The sequence below is a fragment of the Talpa europaea genome (assembly GCF_964194135.1).
Source record: "Talpa europaea genome assembly, chromosome: 13".
NCBI lineage: Eukaryota > Metazoa > Chordata > Mammalia > Eulipotyphla > Talpidae > Talpa > Talpa europaea.
The window spans coordinates 68,498,023-68,519,808 of record NC_140080.1 but is presented as its reverse complement, the minus strand read 5'-3'; the positions used below and the strand labels follow the sequence as shown (position 1 = coordinate 68,519,808).

At 37.6% G+C, this 21,786-nt stretch overlaps 1 protein-coding gene across 2 annotated transcripts in view; it reads left to right on the top strand.

The window, feature by feature from the left end:
- KLHL14 (kelch like family member 14) overlaps positions 1–21,786 on the top strand; it is a gene marked incomplete at both ends in the record, with an annotated part of 91,930 nt that overhangs the window by 23,509 nt on the left and 46,635 nt on the right. For both annotated transcript variants that reach the window (XM_084251762.1, XM_084251761.1), the window contains one exon: positions 2,575–2,696. In XM_084251762.1, coding sequence (XP_084107888.1) covers positions 2,575–2,696 — 122 coding nt within the window. The remainder of the gene's footprint in view (positions 1–2,574; positions 2,697–21,786) is intronic.

Genomic DNA, 21,786 nt, shown 5'->3' with positions numbered 1-21,786 from the left:
ACTCACTAAGAAAGCAATACATAGTGAACTCAAACTGCTCCTTCACATAAAACACAGCCAACGTAGATGGAATTCCCTTTACTTCCGTGTAATTCTTCATCATGTTCCCTGAGGAGTTTGGAATGGTTCAGAGATTTATCTTAGTTTATGTTGGAGTCTTGAATTTGCTGTGTTAGGCGGTCCTTTGAATCATATCATTGTTATCAGAGGTGGAAGTTGTTGCCATTTGCTAATTGTGCAGTGGCTAATGTCTTTGGCAATCTCAGTCCAGTTCTTAGAAGAGAGGTGGCAATAACTGGCTCTTTGGACAGAGAGGACAAAGACTCTAGACCCTCTCCTCACCTGCAGAGGCAGGCCATGTAAGTAGGTATTGAAAATCACCAGTGAGATTGGTCCGGCCTAGGTGGATTTACCAGCCCTACAAACATATTTGAGCAATGCAGTCATCCCCCGTATCATTCTTGAAACACATTTTCAAAATAGCACATTATTTAAATATTAAAACAGAGATTTTATTATATAGATTTAGCACTTTAATGTGTTCTTTCCTCTAAGTCTAAGCAGTAGATACTGATCTCTCTGCCCCCACCTGCAGTCTGGACACATACAAATGTGACATGTCTGCACAGCCACAGAATCTCATGACTTCCAGTTGAGCAAGTATACCTATACGTGGCAACTGACAGCAGCCTTAAAAGAATGTTTGTTTTTAATCTTCATCTCTCCGACACTCACAGAGGATTTGATTGTTTGGACTAACACTATAGTTATAGGGGAAAAAATCCTTATCAACTCTGTAACCATGTATATTGAGGATTGTGTGACACAAGATTTATATGTGTGTCATTTCCAAGCAAAAGAAAGGTACTTTCTGCACTGAGTTTCCTTAATCCCTCTTAACAAACCACCCTAGCTACTGAAATCTTAAAGTAGGGAGACCTTGGCTATGTATTTTGTTTTTGTTTCCCAACTACTGGTTCATAAGCATATGGATTTAGCGCCAAAGTTCTTTATAAATTCAACGGAGTTGGGGGGGTTTTTATGTTATGGCAAAATTAATATTGCAAACTCATACTATGTTAGGCATTCTTTTGTAAGTACATCTCCCCCTGTCCATGAGTCCCTAATAGGGGTTTCTCCAGAAGGTATTTTTCCCACTGAGGCATGTACAATGCATTCAATGGCACCAGAGTTTCATTAAAGGAATTCTCTTGTTCCCTTCCTTCACATGGAAATGTCATTAACTGTATTAAGTTAACTCTCCGAATGTTAGGTTCTTAACCAATAAACAGTGCTTCTCCACAAGGGCATACTTCGCCAAGCATCCTTGAATCAGAATGACGGGCTGAATATGTAATAATCGATTCAGAGCCACACTGTGGGCTGTGATGATATGTAAGAGGAACCTCTTTGTATTGACTTTTTCTTTCAATCATGATTGTTCCGTTTCTTCCACCACCACCTTCAGTCTTTCAGGTAAATGAAAAGTTCAATTATATGTAAAGCGACAGTTAAATCAGCAGGCCCCTTGTGGGGGTCTGAGCCTCCCCTCCCCGCACCAATCGCAAGTGTGCTCAATCCATTACTGTTCCTGAGGATCGTGCATCCATCAGGTCGAGTGTGCCGGCCAGGGTGCATCTTATAGCTTTTACTGCATATGAGACGTTGCAGGCCTGTTCTCAGGAACTGCCAGGCAGACTGGGAATCACAGTCACGGTTAATAGCAGCGAATTGCCAGCTCTTGATGGGTGGGTAGTCACTCCTTTCAGTGGTTGCCCCCTGGGGGAGAAGGTAGAAAAACAGAGGGAGGGAATTAGAGTGACTTTGCACAGTTGAGCAGGTTCATGCCGCTGGATCAGTGGCAAGCATTGGCAGGGCTCCACTCTGGGGAGGCTCAAAACAACCTCACAGTCTCATTTTTACCAATTGGTGCTGCTGTGTCGCCAGTGGTGCCCGGAGGGTGGGGGGAGGGGTGAGGAGGAGCTGGGAATGGGGTGAAGGCGAAAGTCTAGGCTAAATTAAAAAAACAAAAAGTCATATTCCTACTGGTTAACCCACCCCAGTTAGCCCTGTGCTACTAATTGTACCAAACTAGTATTTGAAGTTCCCTGGGTGATTAAAGAGTTGGCTCACAAACTCTCTGCATAACCTTAATTTTTTCAAGGTTCTTTGAGTGGAGAATGGCTTATAATAATGATTTTGACTAATACGATTTTTGACATGCAACTTTAATGCTTAACCTTAGTACAACTCCAGAGCATTTCATGTGTACTCAGCTGTAAAGAGTGATGATTTAAAGGGATAATATAAGAAAAAGGTCGTTCTAGAATGAACCTCTAACAAATTGCATAAAGGGAGCTTATTATTCCACGAGTATGGGGATATGCCGCTCTTCTGATCATTTTTCTGCTTGGTTCAAAAAAATTGTTGAGACATGAATGGGAGAAGAAACAGGAAAAAATGAAATAGAAATCTGCAAGCAAGGAACATTCTTTTGATGGTTATGATTTTGTTGCCACTAAAAAGGCTCTACAATAATGTGGTTATTCATCTCCTCTTTTGTTTTGGGTGAAGAATTCGCTCTAACAAGAAAATGCTGTTATTGGTTGGAGGATTGCCTCCCGGGCCGGACCGGCTCCCCAGCAATTTGGTTCAGTACTACGATGATGAAAAGAAGACATGGAAAATACTCACAAGTGAGTGCCCTTCTTTATTTATTTACCCACCTATTTATTTCAGGTTAGAGCTGTCTTGATGAATTCGAAAACATGGTTAATCAAATTAGACATTTTATTGATTTGTTACCTTTTGGAGGTCTGTTTATGTATCATAAGGGATTTAGAGTAAGAGACTAAATTAACATTGCAGAGGTGGCCAATTTGGTAGTTGAATAGGCCTAAATTAAAACTGGCCTAAAATCACTGCACGAGTTTATGTTTCTGTGTGTGCTGTGTGGCAGAGGGGGAGGGCAGCCAAGATCTGCCCAAATATATTTTTTCAGTTACTGTTTTTGTCCATTGAAAAGTGAAAGGTCGGCTAATAGCTCTGGTAAATTTTCTCACATTGTTTAGTTCATTGTCTCTGTAACTAACATTCATTTTGCTTTTCAGGCATTTTTGCTTATTAATCTTTAGTTTGTGCAGCTGGGCATTTGGAGAATCACCCCCACCCCCACCACCACCTTTTAGTACTTGTGAGTTTGGATGGACAGAGCTATCGGGGCCTATCCCAGTCACATTAAATTGTGCTTGCAAACTTCCACCCAAGATTCTCCTCCTCCCTTTCTTAAAGGGTGATTGTGTTTTACAGCAAACCTCTTGCCTTGGGCACTGAGATTTGGAACTTATTGTTATATCGGTTATGATTCCCAATCTGACTCAGTCATGGAATCAAAACTCATCGTGTCCTGAGTGCAGCAGGCTGGCGCACCAGGCCCCTCGTGGGCACACTGACTGCACTGGTCAATAAAACTAAATTTTAACTGTCAAAATTGCCCAGAGCTGTATAGATAAAATAATAAATGAGTAATTTTGATCCATAAATCAAAGCTATACATTTAAAACCGACAAAAGTGAAAGTTAGATTTTCTTAGTGCATGTGTCTTTTAAGCAGCTATATGTTTTATCAGATTTTTTTCAATCATTTCCTCTTTTTTTTTATTGAAGCCCTTTAAAATAATAAAATCAGGACAACAGTTTGCTCATAAGAGCAGAAAAGGAGTAAAGACATGTGAGGTGGTGCTTGAAATAATACATTTCGGAGCTGGCTTACCCCAGCGAAACCTGCAGTAGCATTGTCCAGGAACTGCAACGAGAAAGCTCCCAGGACACCTATACACAACGGCTGTAGTAAAGAAGTGGTGGAATAGTAGCCATGAGATTAAGGAGAAGGAAGAAAGAAAAATAAGTTAGTGATGCCTTAAAATGATTTTTACTTTCTTTTTAATAACAACAACTACAAAAAGCCATTAGTCCTGGTTTAAATATCTGAATAAGTGACTAAGCTGTATTTTAACAATTCATCGGAAAGTAAAGCTAAAATAAAACCATACAATGAGTTTTCTGACACTTGGATAACAGAGAAAGCCTACGCAGACTGAGACACAGATAGTAGGAGGAAGAAAGAGGAAGGACTAAAGGTTCTGAGAGGTGACAGAGAAGCAGAGGATAAGGAATAGGGAGATATTAGAGCTAAGCAATAAATGATAGTCACCAATCTGTCTGTTTTCCCAAAACACCCCACGTTTGGACCAATGTGCTATTTGTCTGAAGCCCTTTGCTAAAGATAAGAAGATACCTAAGAAAAGTTTTATGGATATTTTAAAAATATGTTCAGAGACAAGGTGATCCATTTCTAGACCAAACTGGGACACTTTAGAGAATGGAATGGAAATCTATTCATTGTGCTAGAACAACAGGTATAGACGGGCACATATGGCCTCCATTCTCAGGTTGATTTTTTTCACATTGTTTATTTAGCTCTTTACTAAGAGGAATATGGTAAGCAAGCATGAACTTGAACCAGACCTTCAGCAAGTCACATATATGTCCTGAGTCACGGTTTCTTCATGTTGTCATCATCATTTGAGAATCTTCAAAATATAGTGGCATTTATAATACATTTCGGAGCTGGCTTACCCCAGCGAAACCTGCAGTAGCATTGTCCAGGATTGTCTAGCACACAGCATGAACTAAGCAAGTGACAGGTATAATAACTGTTTTTGTAATACTACTGGCAACATTAGCATGAAGATTGCATGTACCTTTATTCCTTAGAGGCATCAGTCAACTCAAGCCTGCCATGCAGATGGGGAGACAGTAACACAGCAACAGATAAGCTGCCCCCTTCTCCTGAGAAGGGACCCAGTTTTCCATAGTATTCATATGTTGGGTGTAATAATGTATAGACTAAGAAGTAAGATAAAAGAGTATCTGTTGACTCCACTCACCAGATTTGAAATTATAGAGAGAAAGTGACAGTTATGTATTAAAAAAAAACCTCTTATAATATGACACAGTCAAAGATCATGAGCCTTTTCTCTATACTCGAGCACGCTCACAGCTTTCAGCTAAATGACTACTGTACTCAAAGTCTTCATTTCCCTGGGCCTCTATTTGAAAAATAGAGTCCATTTCCAGTTGATCTATGACTACATAGCCCAAGTGAAGGCATGTTTTTCAGGTCTGTTGAAGGAATGTAGACAGTTTATTTGGATGATTTCTGCTGTTAATTTATATTTTTTAATGAAGGTGTTTTATTTGACTGAGATATGTAAGTCAAATAATTGATAGATCTTCACACTGTTCTTGTCATCTAGTAGTAAAGGAAGACATGTTTCCCATCGGAATGATAAAATATACAAGCTCTCCCAAATCCATTAAGACATTGGGGTGGCAGAACTTCTCACTGCCTTTCTTCTGACCCAGAAAAACTGCTGAGCTAATTGGCAGGGAAGTGAGGATGACAGTTAATGCGAGGAGACAGTTCCTGGTTTGGTGTCTGCTTACTTATTGAATGACTGTCTCCACACAAATGAACAAATCAGCTAACAGGCAAAAATCTAAAACTTGATGTTACCTAGAGCCTCTAAATCTGAAAATTCTTTGCCCACTTGGCTTGAGGAAACATTTCTCAGACCGTCGCACAGAATTCCCCTTTCAGAAAGATGCTTTCCACAGGCAGGAGCAAACAGCCACCTGTAGGAGCCACGCCACTCACTCATGTTCTGTAACAAAGAAGAATCACAAGGTCAGTATCCCTTAGATCTTACGCTGTGACATTATTTATATATTGTAAACTATAAGAAATACCCTTAATAATAAATACTTAAATAATAAAATGAATGGCATGGAAGTGAAAAAAAGAATCTAAGTAATATATATATAGATTTGTTTTATATATGTAAATATAATATAAATATATATATATATAACAAAATCTATATATATATAACAAAATTCAGCAGCAAGCCAACCAGTGATTTGGTCTACCCAAATTGCAAAGGGAGCAATTTTTCTCACTGAAAAGACTGTTTCAGTAACGTGCTGGCATAAAATGTATTTTTATCCTCCTCTTTGGAAAACTCATTTAAATATAACCTTATATAACTGATGTTATAGAAGTGTCAGCACTCCCAATCCAGTCTCTATCAGAAAAGTATTGAGAAATCACATGTAAAAATTACTATAAAGACCTTTTGCAAATGTGAAGTATTAAGTAATAATGATAAAACTGGCATTGTTGTTCTCTTGACTTTTAATAATAAAGGGGAAGTTGAAATGTACTTTTGTTCATTTTTATTTTACAGTACTGCTTTTCTTGCATTTCTCACTCCTGCACGCAGTCTCCCGTTTCATTCTTAACTTATTAGAAAGCAGTACAGGAGACATGAATACTAAAATGGTCAATGCAAGAAAAACATGCCTCCTGCACTTTGCAGGTCCTAAACTCAACAAGCCAGTGTTGCTGCATGCTTTCGAGAAAGTATTTCTTCCAGCCCAAAGTTTTTATGAAGTCCAAATGTGGAAGCAGCTTACATTCTTCCCAAGAGACAGCACGGAGGAGCTGGCTAATCTATTTTTATTCCCCAATGACCAGTTTCTTTGCTGGTGGGTGAAGGTGTTTCCCAAGAACTGACTTCCTTTGTCCTACATTTCAGATAAGAAACTTTACTTATTAGGTGCTCTTATGGCTTTCTGTGAGCAAAGACAGGAAAAAGGATTTCAAAATATAGATTTATCCTTCCATGTGCTAATGATGACTTCCCTTTAATAAACATTAGAATGAAAATTAGACGAGTTAAGAAAATTAGAGAGCTTGCTCTTTCTTTTGAGCCTCCCTTTGTTAGAGGGGGGAAAATGTCTTTTCTCACCTCCCCACTTCCTTTCAGCCAATTTGTCACTCTACCCTCTGCTTTGTCGTGCAAGGACTTGGGGACTTTAAGTTTTCAATCATAGAAAAAAAGGAAACTGTTGTGCAGAAGTTTCCTGTGCTGTCTTTTCTGAGCCATGGAGGATATTTATTTAGCTTGATCCCATCTATGCAGGAAGGGTGGTGGGGCTGGACATCAGTGATTTCTTTGAGGAGATGGATTAAAATCAAGCTGGTGGACTCCTCATACCTTGGAAAAAATATATTTTCATAAATGTTGAATGCTGAGAAATGTAAATGTTGAGAGAACAAATCTTATGTGAGATTCTGAAATTCAAATCCAAAAGATAAATACAGGTTTGATCATATCCAATGGACCTTCAGTTGGACTTCTTTGGCCCTTCTGTTTTTTGGTTTCCCTTCTGTTCTTTGGGGCAATGTTAGGGGGAACATCAAGTTAGTAAAAATTTAATAATCATTTCTTGGTTATTTGTTCTGAAGGAAGTAAAAAGTAAGTTCAGTGAAAGGTTTTTATTAACAGTAGGTTTCCTTTATTTATGTTATCTTTATTGCCAAGAACCAAAACCCACAAATTATTTAACTGATTTTCTACACAGGTCAGTAGAGTCTACAGATAGTGCCTTTCTCAGTGTAGGAGAGTTTCAGAAACCAATTAGGTGTTTTGAAAATAACAAAAATGGCTTGAAAAAATTTAGATTTTTTTTTTAACAGACTCATTCCTTTGTCTAGCAAACAATTATTGAAAAGACACTCTGTGCTCAGGATAGGGTTGAACATGAGGAAGATCATCTCTCTTCTCAAGAACCTAAGGAGGCACTTACAATAGAGTGAGAAGTAGGGAAAGCTCAAAGTACTGTGGGCACATAATAAGAAGCCTCTTATCTAAACATGGGAGGTTAGGGGAGCTTTCTTAGAATTGACCTTTTGAATAACTGAAAAAATAGGTAGATGAGAAATTTTTTCTTTAAAAAAAAAAAAAAAAGATTTATTTATTTATTTATTTATTATACAAGAGCCAGGGTATAGGCCAGATGCATGGGAGGGTGAGAGGATTCACCAGAGACAGAGCAGGGAGCAGAACAGCAGACTGAAGGGAACAGCAGACGAGACAGGAGAGGTCTGCTTCACCATGTGGGACCCTCGCTGGCTGGCCGATATTGAACCGGCGCTGCAGAGGCTGGGGACAACTTCACAGTGCGGCGCTCAACCGCCTGTGCCACCAGGGAGGCCCAGATGAGAAAGTATTTTAGTAACAATGCTCAGTACTGAAATGCCAAAAGGCAAGATAGAGTTGGTGGCTTCTAGAAACAGAAATAAATGTGCGTCTCTTCAAGAGAGTCTAAAGTAGGGGAGATGTGTAGTGGGCTGAACAGCTAGTCAAGAATCATATTATATGGGGCTATTTCAAGGAATTGTTAAGATAGGTCCACGAATGAAAAATTGAGTATTAAAATACCCTCTAATTTTTGTTTTCAGTATTAGTGAAAACACAGTGATCTAAAGATTTTATACAGTAGCATGGCAGTTGCTCTCTCTTAGCTTGGAACTTTTAATTTTAGTTCGTGGAATAATTGTTTCCATGACTTTGGACAAAGAAGGAAAGAGAATTGTGTTTGGACTTTTTAAATATGTTAGCATCTAATTTTACCTTCAATGAGCTCAATTCTAATTTGAGATACATGGCTGCACACTGCTATATATCTTGAATTATTTGCTACTGTGTATTCATGCACCAGTGCATTAGTGGATTTTTCATAGATTTTTTTAAAAATATGTGTGGTGGTTTTCCAAATACTGTATTTCAAGCAAGTTGGTGCCTAGAAAACCCAGCTGACTTTATTTCAAGTTTATACATCCCTTGAATATAGCAATTGCTGCTTCTCCAGAGAACTACATGTGTACAAATAATTCTGATGCCTTCTACAGAAATATAAGCTGTGATATTTGCTACTGAGTCTGGCATGAAGGAGGAAGGAGAGTCATATGGGCTCCATAAATTTGCTCTGTTCCATTCCTAGGCAAATTGCAGAATAAGTCTGGCAGACCATTGAATGTGAGTACCAGAAGTTTAAATGATCTTCTTGCCCAACCCTCTCATTTTACATGTTCATTTCATTCATTCAATAAATGTGATTGATACCTTCTATGTATCAGGCATTGTTCTAAATAGAGAGAATACGGTGCTGAGTCAGCAAGTGACATCCTGCCTTTACCAAGCTTAGAGTTTAGTGGGAGAACCAGAATTAATAAATAATTACAGAAAGTAGTATATAATAATACAATGTGATCATGGTCTGACGGAAGGGGCATAAGACATATAAAATCTTGCAATGGACAAAAACCTGATCAAGTTTAAGAGTAATGAAGAATATCACCAAAGAGGTAACATTACAACTGAGAACTGAGGAATGTGATCCAAGTGCCCAGGTGAAGATGTGAGAGAAGACTGCTTCAGGTACTAAAGAGTAAGTGCTAAGTTCCTGCAGAATGAAGGCTCAGGGCTGAGCTCAAAAGAGAGGGAGAAAGTTATGGGCTAACAATAAAGACATGGGCTAACAATGTCAGCAGAAACCAGACTGTTTGGGCACTTCTTTGACAGGTTTACTATTTGAGTTTTTACTCTAAGTGTCTGAAAGAAAGGATGTGTCTTACCCAGAGTCTCACAGTGATTTAGTGGCAGAGTGAAAAATAGAACAGCGGTCTCTATTTCCATCAAACAGTATTGCTTCCTATGCTGGGCTGATCCGGCTCACCAACAAGTGCCATCTAGTCAGGAGTCCCAGCAAATGAATGGGATTTAACCTGTACTCAACTATTTCATCCATGAAAATCTAAATGGACCCAGTGGACTTGGCATAGTACCACGCTCATAGACTAGAACTCATATAGGTTAATTGAATGAATACTCTGCTTTTAGGGGTCAGGAACATAATCTTGGTTTAGGGACTAAACTGCAAATTATGATGTGTAAGTGATAAAATTTGCATTTAAGATTACTGGCAAGCTATCATTCATTGCAAATTTCTTGATATTTTAACTCCTTCTTTGTAGTGAAGTCAAAAATGAAACAAAATAAACACACACAGTAACATCTTTCAGGACAGATAGGTGTAAATTGAAATATACCCCCAGATATTTGTTGACTGTGTGACTTTAGAGGGATTTCTTTCTCTTTGATTCTATTTTCTCATCCTGAAATTGAGTGCAATTGCATTCACCTCTTAGAGTCTTTGTGAGAATTAAATAATATAATGCACATAAGAATCTAGGGTTAATGTCTGGCATGTAGTTGTTCTTCAGTACTTTGTATTCATCTATGACCGAATAGAGATAGCAAGGAAGATTGAGACTTGTCACCTGCTCTTATCATTAAAGCTTTGAGAAAGAAGGTACATCTTTGCTTCAGAATGGAATTTCCACCTAATTCTAATATGAAACTTAGTCATATGCACCAAGATGGACTGGATTATGCTGGGGTAATAACTCTAAAACCCCAGGAGTTTAAATCTACAAAGACATTCCTCACTCATGATACCTGCCCAGCGCAGGTTATCAGAGGTCATTGTCAGAGTTATTCAGGGATCCAGGTATATGGCTCCAGTTTAACATGCATTTCTACAATCAAGGCAGCAGGGGAAGAATGAGCTACAGCATCTTTACTGACCATTAAAAGCAACATCGATCATTTCTGCTCAGCAACAGCACCATACCACATTTCAGGGGACAGGGAAATGCAATCTTCGCAGGAAAATACAAGTAATGACAAACAGTGCAATATGCCGACCATAATCTATCCTATTAGATATCAAACATTCCATGTACGTGCCTTACTGAACTCAAACTACACCCAGCCCTCCCCAGAGGGGAGCTCACCCCAACTAGCTCAATGTTAGTCTTTGGGCTATGAACAGTCATCCCAGTATCAAGCTCAATAGAGCCTCCTCTTGATCTGGAAACAAACTAAAATTATAAACTCTTTGGCCTCTCACACTTAATGTACAGTGATAGATTAGGAACAGGAGCAGCACAATAAACACTTTCATTTGGAAAGAGCATCACAATCTACCAAATACTCAAAACCCTTCCTATTTCTTCTCATTGTCCTTTGTTCTCCACAACCACTGGCTCCATCTATGACAGATTCTTCTTTTTTCCATTAATTTCCCTGGTCCTATCTAAAGTGAAGCTGAGGAATATGCTCTTCCTGAAAGTGAAGAGTTTTCCAAGTACATTTCATATCTGTAGACGTTTAGGGCACAGTACTTATTTTAACTGTGTACTTGACACACTCTCTTTCAGTCCAGGCTAGTGGTATTTTTGGTAATTAACCTTTTTTGTTTGTTTGTTTTCTTAAAAACAGCTGTCTTCTTAAGTTTTCATTCGCTCTATGGCCAGTGGCCATACCCACAGTTCTTTTCTGAGATACTTCTTAGATTGCTTTTTCTTTGTTTTCTTGTTACTGTTTTTTTCTCTTCTCTCTCTCTCTCTCTCTCTCTCTCTCACACACACACACACACACACACACAGTATCTACATATAGCTACAGGCTTTCATGGGAAGCTCCCTCTTTGCTCTGAGTTCAAAGAGTCTAATGGGTATCTCATCTTTCACTGAAACTTCTAAGATGTTCTAACAGTGAAATAACTGTGAAAACCATAATTTAAATTTTGTCTTTGTCACAAAAATTTACTTTTTTTGCTGAAAATTTTGCTCATTTTGTGTATGATACACAAAACCAAACATTTTACCATATGAAATTGAAAACATTGCTTTTTCCACTACTGCATATTCCCAGTTATCTAGACTGTTTCCTTTCAGTCTTGCTCATAAATGTGCCAGTTTCTTATGAGATCATCTGTTTTTATAGCTCTTGCCAAGTGCAGCAAACAGCAAGTTATTTTCATGCCATAATGTGCATTTCCATCTTCCCATGCTCCAATATCAACCTTGTCATCAACCACTAAACCCTCTTGGTCCAATGCTTGCATCCATTGGGTTAGGCTAGGCAAGTTAGAAGGTCATAACAATGATCCCAAAACCTTAGTGACTTATACAAATGAAGACCTAACTCTCTCCGTGCCACATGTCTATGATATGTGGGTCTGTGTTCCACATGAACATTCTAGTGCTCAGGTTGATGGAAATGCCACTGCTTGGCATGTCACAATTGCCATGGCAGGTGGGGAGGAAAATTTCACACTCGCTCTTTAAGCTTCTGGCCTGAATTAGTGTATTGTATTGCAAAAACAAATCACATGGCCACCCCTAATATAAACTGGGTGAAGAAGTACAATCCTTTCAAATTCTCAGAAGGAGAATAATTGAAATATTTGTTTAATGGCCATAGTGACTACAGCAATGCACCCTGATGTTCAACAAGCATTTGGTTCCTCTTCTTATAACATGCAAGATCTAACTCCTCCTATGAGCGGTTACTGCTCAGAAAAGATAATTTCTGAATCTTTTCTGTCTCTTCCTGCATCAATGTGAATTTATTGTTAGAGGTATTCATTCACAGAAGATGAGATGCTCCTATATTAAAGGAAAAGTTTTAAATATATATATATCAATGTTATTATAATGCATTTGGGTGGAATTTTTAAAATTTTGACTCTGCTCAACTAGTTTTAAAATGTCAAAGTTTAAATAATTTTCACAGTTCCCATCCTATGTAAAATATTATACATCCATAATATAGTTATGCAAATATGTATATAGATATAATTTGTATGGTAAGAGAATTCCCAAAGAACAGAATTTTTTTATCATTTAAAAAGTCCTCTTTAAAAGAATTGAAATGACATTCAAAAGTACTATTGAAAAAAGGAAAAGATAATTGGGGTAAGTGATTATTATATGCAAATATATCCATCAAAATAAAGGAGTGGTTAAGCCAAAGTGCAAATAAGCAAACATTTTCAAATCCAGAGATAAATTAAGGGTGGATTCAAGGAACCAAATCTGTATTTCATGAATATATGGTCAGTTAGGATTTTTTGCTTTGTGTTTAATAAATAAAATGAATCCATTACTAAAGAATGATCACTCTATATGTGCACCTATATAATCATTAACTGCATTGCTTTTGATGCAGCAAACATCACAGAAGTGCTTCATAGATGATACCTTAAGGACTTGGCTACATTTAGCTGACATTAAAGATGGTTTTGTGAAAGGAGAATGCTGAGCAGACAGTTTCTTACCTCAGTGTCTCGATGTTAAGGCAAACTGCTCCTTATAGTGTGTCCTAATTATTAATCCCACTGACATGCCTTGTTTGGTCATTAAGTCTTAATTTCATTAAAAAAATAGATTTGAGATTGAATTCTAGTTATTTAGCTAGAACAATAATCATTGTGAGTTTCAAAGACCAAAATCTTCCCACATTTTTATGTTGAAAACCACAAAGCACTTTCAGAAAACCCTACTGCTAAGGCAATGATGTATCACTTTCACTTTCATTATATGTTTTTAATCAGAGCGTGACTTCACACTAGACAAAGCGATGCTTTATGCATGGTCTCACTTGTTTTTGCTAAAATCTTTTGACATGATTAATTTTACTTTAATGCTTTTGTCTTGTTGTAATGGTAAGGATGATGGGTATAAACCAGGCAAAAATACATGCTTTTCTATTATAATGCCTCTGAGCATTAAAAATATCTTAGATGAAAGGGGAAAAAAATCACAGGAGACTGGTCCGACTGGAATTAAATTTCTTGCTACCTGAACACAGAGTACATGAGATTTAAAAAAAATGATTCAGTCATTGTTTTTAGTTTTATTTTTGGTATTTTATAGCAATTTATTCATCTGTATGATTAGATCTGAAGAGGAGGCGAGAGATTGTAACTCACAGATTTCTTGATCTCATTTGTCGCTTTTTAGCATTTTTCTCCTTCAGAGTATTAAGGGACCAAAGTATTAACCAATTCTATACAAAGTTTATCTCGACCACATCAAGGTAAATCAGGTCTTACGTCTCCATGGGGATGCCTGGCTTGGATGCAAGGCGAGTTTAGAGCTGTAATAATTTTCAGTCTAAAAGAATAGAATACAATATCTTTTATCCAAATTACAGAAATCAATGATGTAGATGACTTTAAGAAAATAATAGCTGATCATTCAATAAATGAGACCTGCTTTGTGTGCAACTGTCAAAGTATCAATTCTAACATAGTCACTTTTGCTTTTTTCCTTAATGAATGAAGTAGTTTACCATATTACAAGAGTATAATACCTTCCCTTTTTCTAGATAACCCGACTGCTTGTTTGCTTGCCTCTTCAATAAATCCTGTTATATCAAAACTTGTTTTAGAACTGTCCAATAGAGCTTCATGCAATTGTGGAAAATTTCTTTATCTGCATGGTCCAGTATGGCAGCCACTAGCCTCATGTGGCTTCTGAGAGCATTTTAAACATGGCTAGTAGGACTGAGAAACTTAACTTCTGAATTTATTTCATTTTAATTAATTGAAATTAAATCATTCCCTGTGTCAAATGGCTTCTGTATCATGAGTATAGCTCTAGAAAACAGGAAGTTGTATGATATTTTCACATTCAATCAAGAGAGCAGTCTGCCTCACCTACTCCCCTCTGAAGAAGGGAGAAAAATAGGTGACATCACAAAATAACCAAATTCAAAGAACATCCAATGACCTAAATGTACGCCCCATTCTAGGAACTGGAATTTCACCTTTTAGCATCTCATTCTGTCCTTCCACAAGCTCCATTGTCTCATCATGGTCATCTGCCTCATTCACTCCCAGGACTACCATAATTAAGTGCCCCAAACTGGCTAGCTTAAATCAATGAAACTATAAAAGAGCCTTATTCTTTTATATTTCTGGAGGTTAGACAATCAAGACCCAATTGTCAGTAGGAACATGACCTATAAAGTCTCCAGGGGAGAATGCTTCCTTGCTTCCTCCTAACTTCTGGTGGCTCCTAGAACTGCTCAGTTTGTCACTTCATCAATCCAACCTCTACCTTAATGTCACATGGCCTTCTTCACTGTGTTACTCCTCTGTCTCAGTATCTAAATATTTCTCTTCTCTATCTTATAAAGACATCTACCATTGGCTCCCTAATCCAGTATGACTCATGCACTTGCTTACATCTGAAAAGATGCTATTTCCAAAAAGATTTAATTCACAGGTACTGGCAACTAAGATTTAAATACATATTTTGAGGGATACAATTCAACCCATTACATCTAGCAAATGACAGATGGAAAGAAGCATTGTGTATGGAACACACAGCTATTAGACACTATGTCATGAAGTCACTTGCATTTATTAATTCTCACAACATCACTCTAAGGTATTATTCACTATTGTTATTTTGACTTCAAATGAAGAAATGGAGGCACAGAGACATTAAGTCATTTGCTGAAGGTCACACAGATGGTAAATGGCAGAGCCAAAATGTGCACCCAAATAAAGCTCCAGAGCTGGCACCCTTTGCTTTTCTCATTACTGTAGTGATAACAGAGAACATATTGTGAAAGAGTTAAAGGTTAGGAAAGACCAGTTATGCGACTTCAGGATTTTGTGCAGAATAAAATTGAATATTCTGTGCACAAATGGAATATATTAAGATCCCAAATGTGCATGTTTATTTGCTCAACCTTCCACTCTCCCCTTTATTATTAACTGAAGACTGAAGAAACAATATTGTATTGGAACATTTCTAGAATGAGGTGATCTTCACTTCCAAGGGCCTTATAACCCTGAACATTGTTTTCTGTGTGTACCTCCTCAGCTACAAAAATCATAAACTTGAGATCTTTGTGCCAAGGCATGACTTTATAGAGGAAGAAGCTGTGCATTCATGCTTTCTTGGTTGTTAATGCTCTATCTTGTACTAATAATGCTGAAGTACTCCTCAGTCTGTGGTCTATTGATAAATATCAAATTTTTGTTTCCTAATAATTCATAAATTTGTTCAAAGTTTTTCATTAAGGTAACCATTCACTTTATCCACATCAGTAGCTGCTCTTGGGTATGCATAAACATTTCCTAGAACTAAATTATTTTCTCCACTTTAAAGCTTTCTTTTTTAAAAAAATTATAAAGCAATCCTTCTTGTCCTTTTTCTTGTCAAAAGCCCAAGTCATTTTCCCCTCCTGAGTGATAATTGAAAGATGTCTGTGTAGATGAATTAAGGAGAAGTATAATGATTATTTGCCTTCAATTTTATTATTAAATTTGCAGGATTTTATATTTATATTCTCTGTGTTGTCACAAATACATTGTTTTCAGATCTAGAGGCTTCTAAATCTAATTCAGAAAACGACCCACAGTGGTTCTCAAAATGTATATGTTATCTCTAATGTCCAGTTCATTTGCTAATCTCAGCCTTGAGGTTTCATCTTTTGTGCTTTGCTTCAGCTGGTTTCAGTCCTGACCTGTAAAGCTTGAGTAGGTGTGGCTACATGACGAACATAGAGGGCTGGCACTACCAAACACCTTCACTAGACAGAAGAACCATTCTTGATCTTTGGAAAATGTTTAAGTTTCCCATAACCTATTCAAAAAGAAAGAAAACCAAAAGGAAAAATACATATCTTAAAAAAAACACAGTTTTTGTTCCTTTTACCAAATAAAATTTATTCATTTACAAATATGATAGCAATGCCTAATTCTATCATGGTCTGAGGAAAGTCAAAGATGAGAGTTCAATTCCTTTTACAGTTCAACTGACTTCAATTAGGGGGAACTTCTTTCTCCAAGCCACAAGCTGCACCCTGACCAGCTCCGTATAAGTGTATGTGACAGTTGATAGCAAAAGTCCACTGAAAGAGAGGATGGAACACTGCAAATCCATTAACATTAGTGGAACATAACAGGACATTTATTCTCTGAAAAGTAGGTTAGTAACATCATCCTCATGCATGTTGTTTCCTTAAGCAGAACTGATGGGGGCAAGGAGAGCACAAGCAGCATCTTCCAAGGTCTTCCGTGTTTCATTTGTTTGCATTGCATAATATGTCACTTGACAGAATGCAAACTTGTGAATATAAATGTATTTCTGAGAATAAATAATTTCTATGCCAACTTCTTCTTTTGAGAAAAATATGTTACTGGTTCTCTATCCAGGAATCAGCAAGCTTTTTCCAGAAATGATAAATATTATGGTCTCTGTCACAACTATTCAACTGCACCTTTGTAATACGCTAACAACCTTAGACAATACATAAATGACTAAGCTGTGTTCCAATAAAACTTTATTTATAATGATAGGAAGAGGCCTGGATTTGACCTGCACACTGTAGTTTGCCAACTTTTGCACTCTAGTCTAAAGTCTTATCTATTTTATTTACAAATCACACCTCTTGGTAGTAAAATAATAGTTTTCATGGTAACCATTAACTTTACCAACATCAGTAGCTGCTCTTGGATATGCATAAACATTTCCTAGGACTAAATTATTTCCTCCGCTTTAAAGTGTTACTGTGACTCCCATTTTATATAGAAGGAGCCAAGGCATAAAGACATAAAATAATTTTTTCAAAAAGGAATACAAAGATTCGAACTCAGGTGGTCTTACTCCAGAGATCATGCTCTTAAATCACAAACTCAACTAAATCTTAGGGAACATTTTGTGACCTTCATCTTTAATGCCAAAAGCAGCTCTGTTCTAAATGTAAATAAAAGCCAGCAACGTGGGACACACATTCTATCTACTTCATTGACTAACTCCCCCTCCTCTGCCTGGCTCACTGGACAGGCCCCACAGACAGTGGGCAAAAGTTGAATCGGGGGATTAACTCACACTGGTCAAGGCCATAGGCAAGTACTGAAAGTAGCTAAATATTGGCTCATTAGTCATGAGGTCCTCTAGGAGGTCATATACTGTTGTGCTGAGACAATGTCAGCCTTCAAAGATATGCCCAGCCCTTCAAATGTGTGTAATTAGATTTTTTTCTGCTTATCTTAATTCTGTCTTTGAAATTGCAAATATCTTTTTACATAAACCAGCCTGTTTCCAAAAGACACATACAAAAGAAATAAGGGATGAAAAGACAAGGAAGGATAGTTTTTATTTTAGGAACACCAAAATGGTAATATGCGCTTTAATTGAGCACTTATTATGTGTCTAGCATGTGTGTCATTCATCTTCTTATTTAGTGTTCATGAAATCCCACTTTAAGACAGATAAAACTAGCTCAAAAGGACAATGGAAAGGAATGCTTAGACCAAATAAGTTGTTCAGTTTTAGTTTTTCTTGTCACTAAGATTGGTAGAATAAGAGTAAATATGTATATTTCTTGAAGACTACTATATAATATCCCTATCTAGTTTTCCCACTGCAAAGCCCTTTCAGAAAAGACTGTCATTTATTGTGTCCTCTTAATAAGCCTGGGTATAAACAAGTCAGGCATTATCACTATTTGACTTATGAGGAAACTGAAATTCAGAGCAGTTAAGTGATTTATCAAGGTCATGCAATAATTTATGAATTTGTGACTCAAACCCATGACTGCTGACCTAATTTAGTTCAGTGTTCTTTCTATTAAGTCATGTTCTATGAAATCTTATTAGAAGTTCTTTGACCTGTTCTAAACTGCCATTACTTGATCTCTTAACAATATAACATTTTTCCCCAACTGAATTATTTAGAAAAGCATAATCAAAACATTTTATTCACTCAAACCATTTTGAATGAAAAATAATTAACTCCTTGTTTGCAAATAATGCAAACATGAGAGCTCACAAGGTGCCATATTAAAACTGAAACAGGGCCTTCATGGTCACCTAGGGGTTAAGTCAGCACTATCAACACTATGGCCTGAGTTCGATCCTTGGCCAGGGAACTAACCCATATATGGCGCAGCAGACCATTCCTGTCTCACCTGCTGCTCCCCTTAGCATGCATCTCAGTAAATCCATATGTTCTGCTCCTACACCCCAGTTCTTCTATGCAAAAATTTAAAAAATAAACAGCTGAAACATACTTGTTGTGTAACACAGCGTCCCAAGAGGAAACAAACCACCTTGTTTAATAATGAGAGCTACTTCGTGAAATGTGGGTAAGGACTAAGGAAAACTACTATTGAGGAAAAAGAGAGTAGGAAGGTATTGAGGGCTCTCTAGGATGACAAAATTTTACATTTTATGCTCAGAACCACTCTATGTAATTTCCCTATCTTGTTTTCCCACTAGAAAAACTTTTCAAATCTTTCATTCATTGTGTCCCCATAGTAAGCCATTCTCCCATATTTCCATATGGTAAGACCAATGTGAAAAGATAATCTTAAAAACATGTTCTTTCAAGGGTATAGGAAAAGAATTGGAGGAAGAGGTGATTAAGACAATGATTAACATATGTAAGGAAGTTTGATGGGCCTGGTATTGAAATCATGACAAACACACTTTTATTTGACAATGACTCCTAGTCCAGAGAGAATCAATCCTGTACTTCACTATGCCTAATAGATCCTTCATCTCAACACAAGTCATATCTATCTAACTGAGTCATCTTACTCCAAAAACATAGCTCCAAAACATGTATGTATATAGATACGTGTGCGTATGTTTATATGTAATAATATATATTATTTTTTAAAGATTTATTTATTGATGCATATAAGAGCTGGGGTATAGGCCAGAGATGCAGGGGATGAGAGGATTCACCAGAGACAGAGTGGGTAACAGAACAAGCAGACTGACTGAAATACACTGCTGAGGGGAGCAGAGGGCGAGACAGGAGAGGTCTGCCACGCCATGTGGGCAGCTCCCTGGCCGGCCAGGGATCAAATTCGTGCTGCAGAGGCTGCAGATTCCTTCATAGTGCCGTGCTTAACCCCTTGCGCCACCAGGGAGGCCCTAATAATATATATTATTATGTATATATATTCTCTCAGGTTCCTTCCTAGATACCTCTCTTTCTAGCTGCTCTTTAAATACTAACATTTGGCAAAATTCCTTCCCGAACCCTATTCTCAGCCTGAAAACCCTTCCTGAGCCACAGCTGACAGACCACTAATCTATTTTCCCAACCTTCCTAGTCTCTCTCTCTCTCTCTCTCTCTCTCTCTCTCTCTCAACCCGCTATCTACTGTATTTCCAGCTGCCTCCAGAATGTCTCTATTTGGTCTTAAAATTGCTATCTTGCCTTCAGACCTATTCTGTATTTGTTACTCTCTATCACAGTAAATGGCATCCTCATCTCCCCAATCAAAATGTGTTATTCCTGACTGTCTCTCCTCTAAACTCTTCTTAATCCTGTTACTGAGGGCTGGATTCCTTATCCACCTAAATTAATTTCTTCACTTCTGTTCACATTGTCAATCCCTAGTATAAAATCCTCAGTGAGTCCCTGAAATTCGCAAGAAGAAATCCAATTCCTCAGCTGGACTTCTAGATGGACTTGTGCTGTTTCTCCAATCCTATGCCTTATCCTCAAGCATTTCTAACCTATATGTAGATTCCTGAAAGGTAGTCCTTCTGACTCCCAGGCCAAGTACTCCTGCCCCTTTATACACAATTGTGCAACAGTCTGTGTCAAACTTTGTGCTAGGAATTTGTGATACATTAAGATGTGACCCACATTGTTAATTTGATAGGAAACATAAATGAATCATAGTGTTATAACCGCCAGACCATGCATGTCCTTCTGACCAAGTGCTAGGGTAACTCCTGACCGATAACAAATGATTACTGCCTCTGTGTTATCATAGTCCCCTGCCCATTCCTGTCTTAGAAGCTTATTGTTGTTTTGTGTCGTACTTGTTTAAATGTGTGTATTCCTATACTGAAAGTGAGAATATTGTGCCATATTTATCTTTATGGCCATTATATCAAACATATGTAATAATCATTGAAGAAATGAATGAGTCATACCTAAACAATAGCAGCAGCTTAAAGAATCCTGGCAATCAATAAACTGACAGTTTACCTTCATGCCTTATTTATACAGTGATCAGTATGGGTGAATGTTACATCAATTTGGTTTTTATAAACATAATAGTATATATAATAGTATACATGCATATACTATTATATACTGAGATTCCAACATGCTTACATTTGCTTATTATAAGAGAAATACCCAATTCATCCTGATGTTTGAATAATGGATTTATGTGATATAGACATGTCTCATTCATAGTCCAAGTTTAAAAATTACAGGCAAGGGCTTCCCTGGTGGCTCAGGGGTTAAATTCTCAGTGCTACCAAGCTATCGCCTGCCTCTGCAGCCTGAGTTTGATCCCTGACACAGGCCCGGGTGCTGACCCACATGGTGCAGCAGACCTCTCTTATCTCGCCTGCTGCTCCCCTCAGTAGTGTATCTCTGTAGATCCACTTGTTCTGCTTCCCACTCTGTCTCTGGTGATTCCTCTTACCCTCTACACCAATGGCCTACAGCCCAGATCTATACAAGATTATGCATAAATAAATAAAATAAATCTTTAAAAACTAGGAAATTGCAAAGAGTTGGGAACTGCTAAAAGGTGGGTTGAGATCAGATGTAGAGGGTCAAGTGAAAGTGAAGAACGTTTAGATCTTATTGTATAGTCAGTGGGGAGTCACCAAAAATCTTTGAGCAGGGAAATAGCATAATTAAATTTGTGTTTTAAAGGCTAATTTAGGGTGAATTAGTAAAGGAAAAACTGGAGGCAGGGTAACCATTTATTGCATAACTCACGCAGGGTATAATGAGAGCTGGGTTTACAGCAAAGGCTATGAAACCAATGATGGAATGGCAAAATTAAAACTCATTTAATAGAGTTAAACATTATTTGGTAATGCTTGGCACTGGGGGTAAGAGAGAGAATGGCTCGGTTGGTCAAACTGAACAGATATCTTTGATCCAAAGAGGAAGCCAAGAAAGAGAAGCAAATTTAGAGGAGAATAAAATAACTTTAGTCTTAAACTTGTTGAGTTGAAGT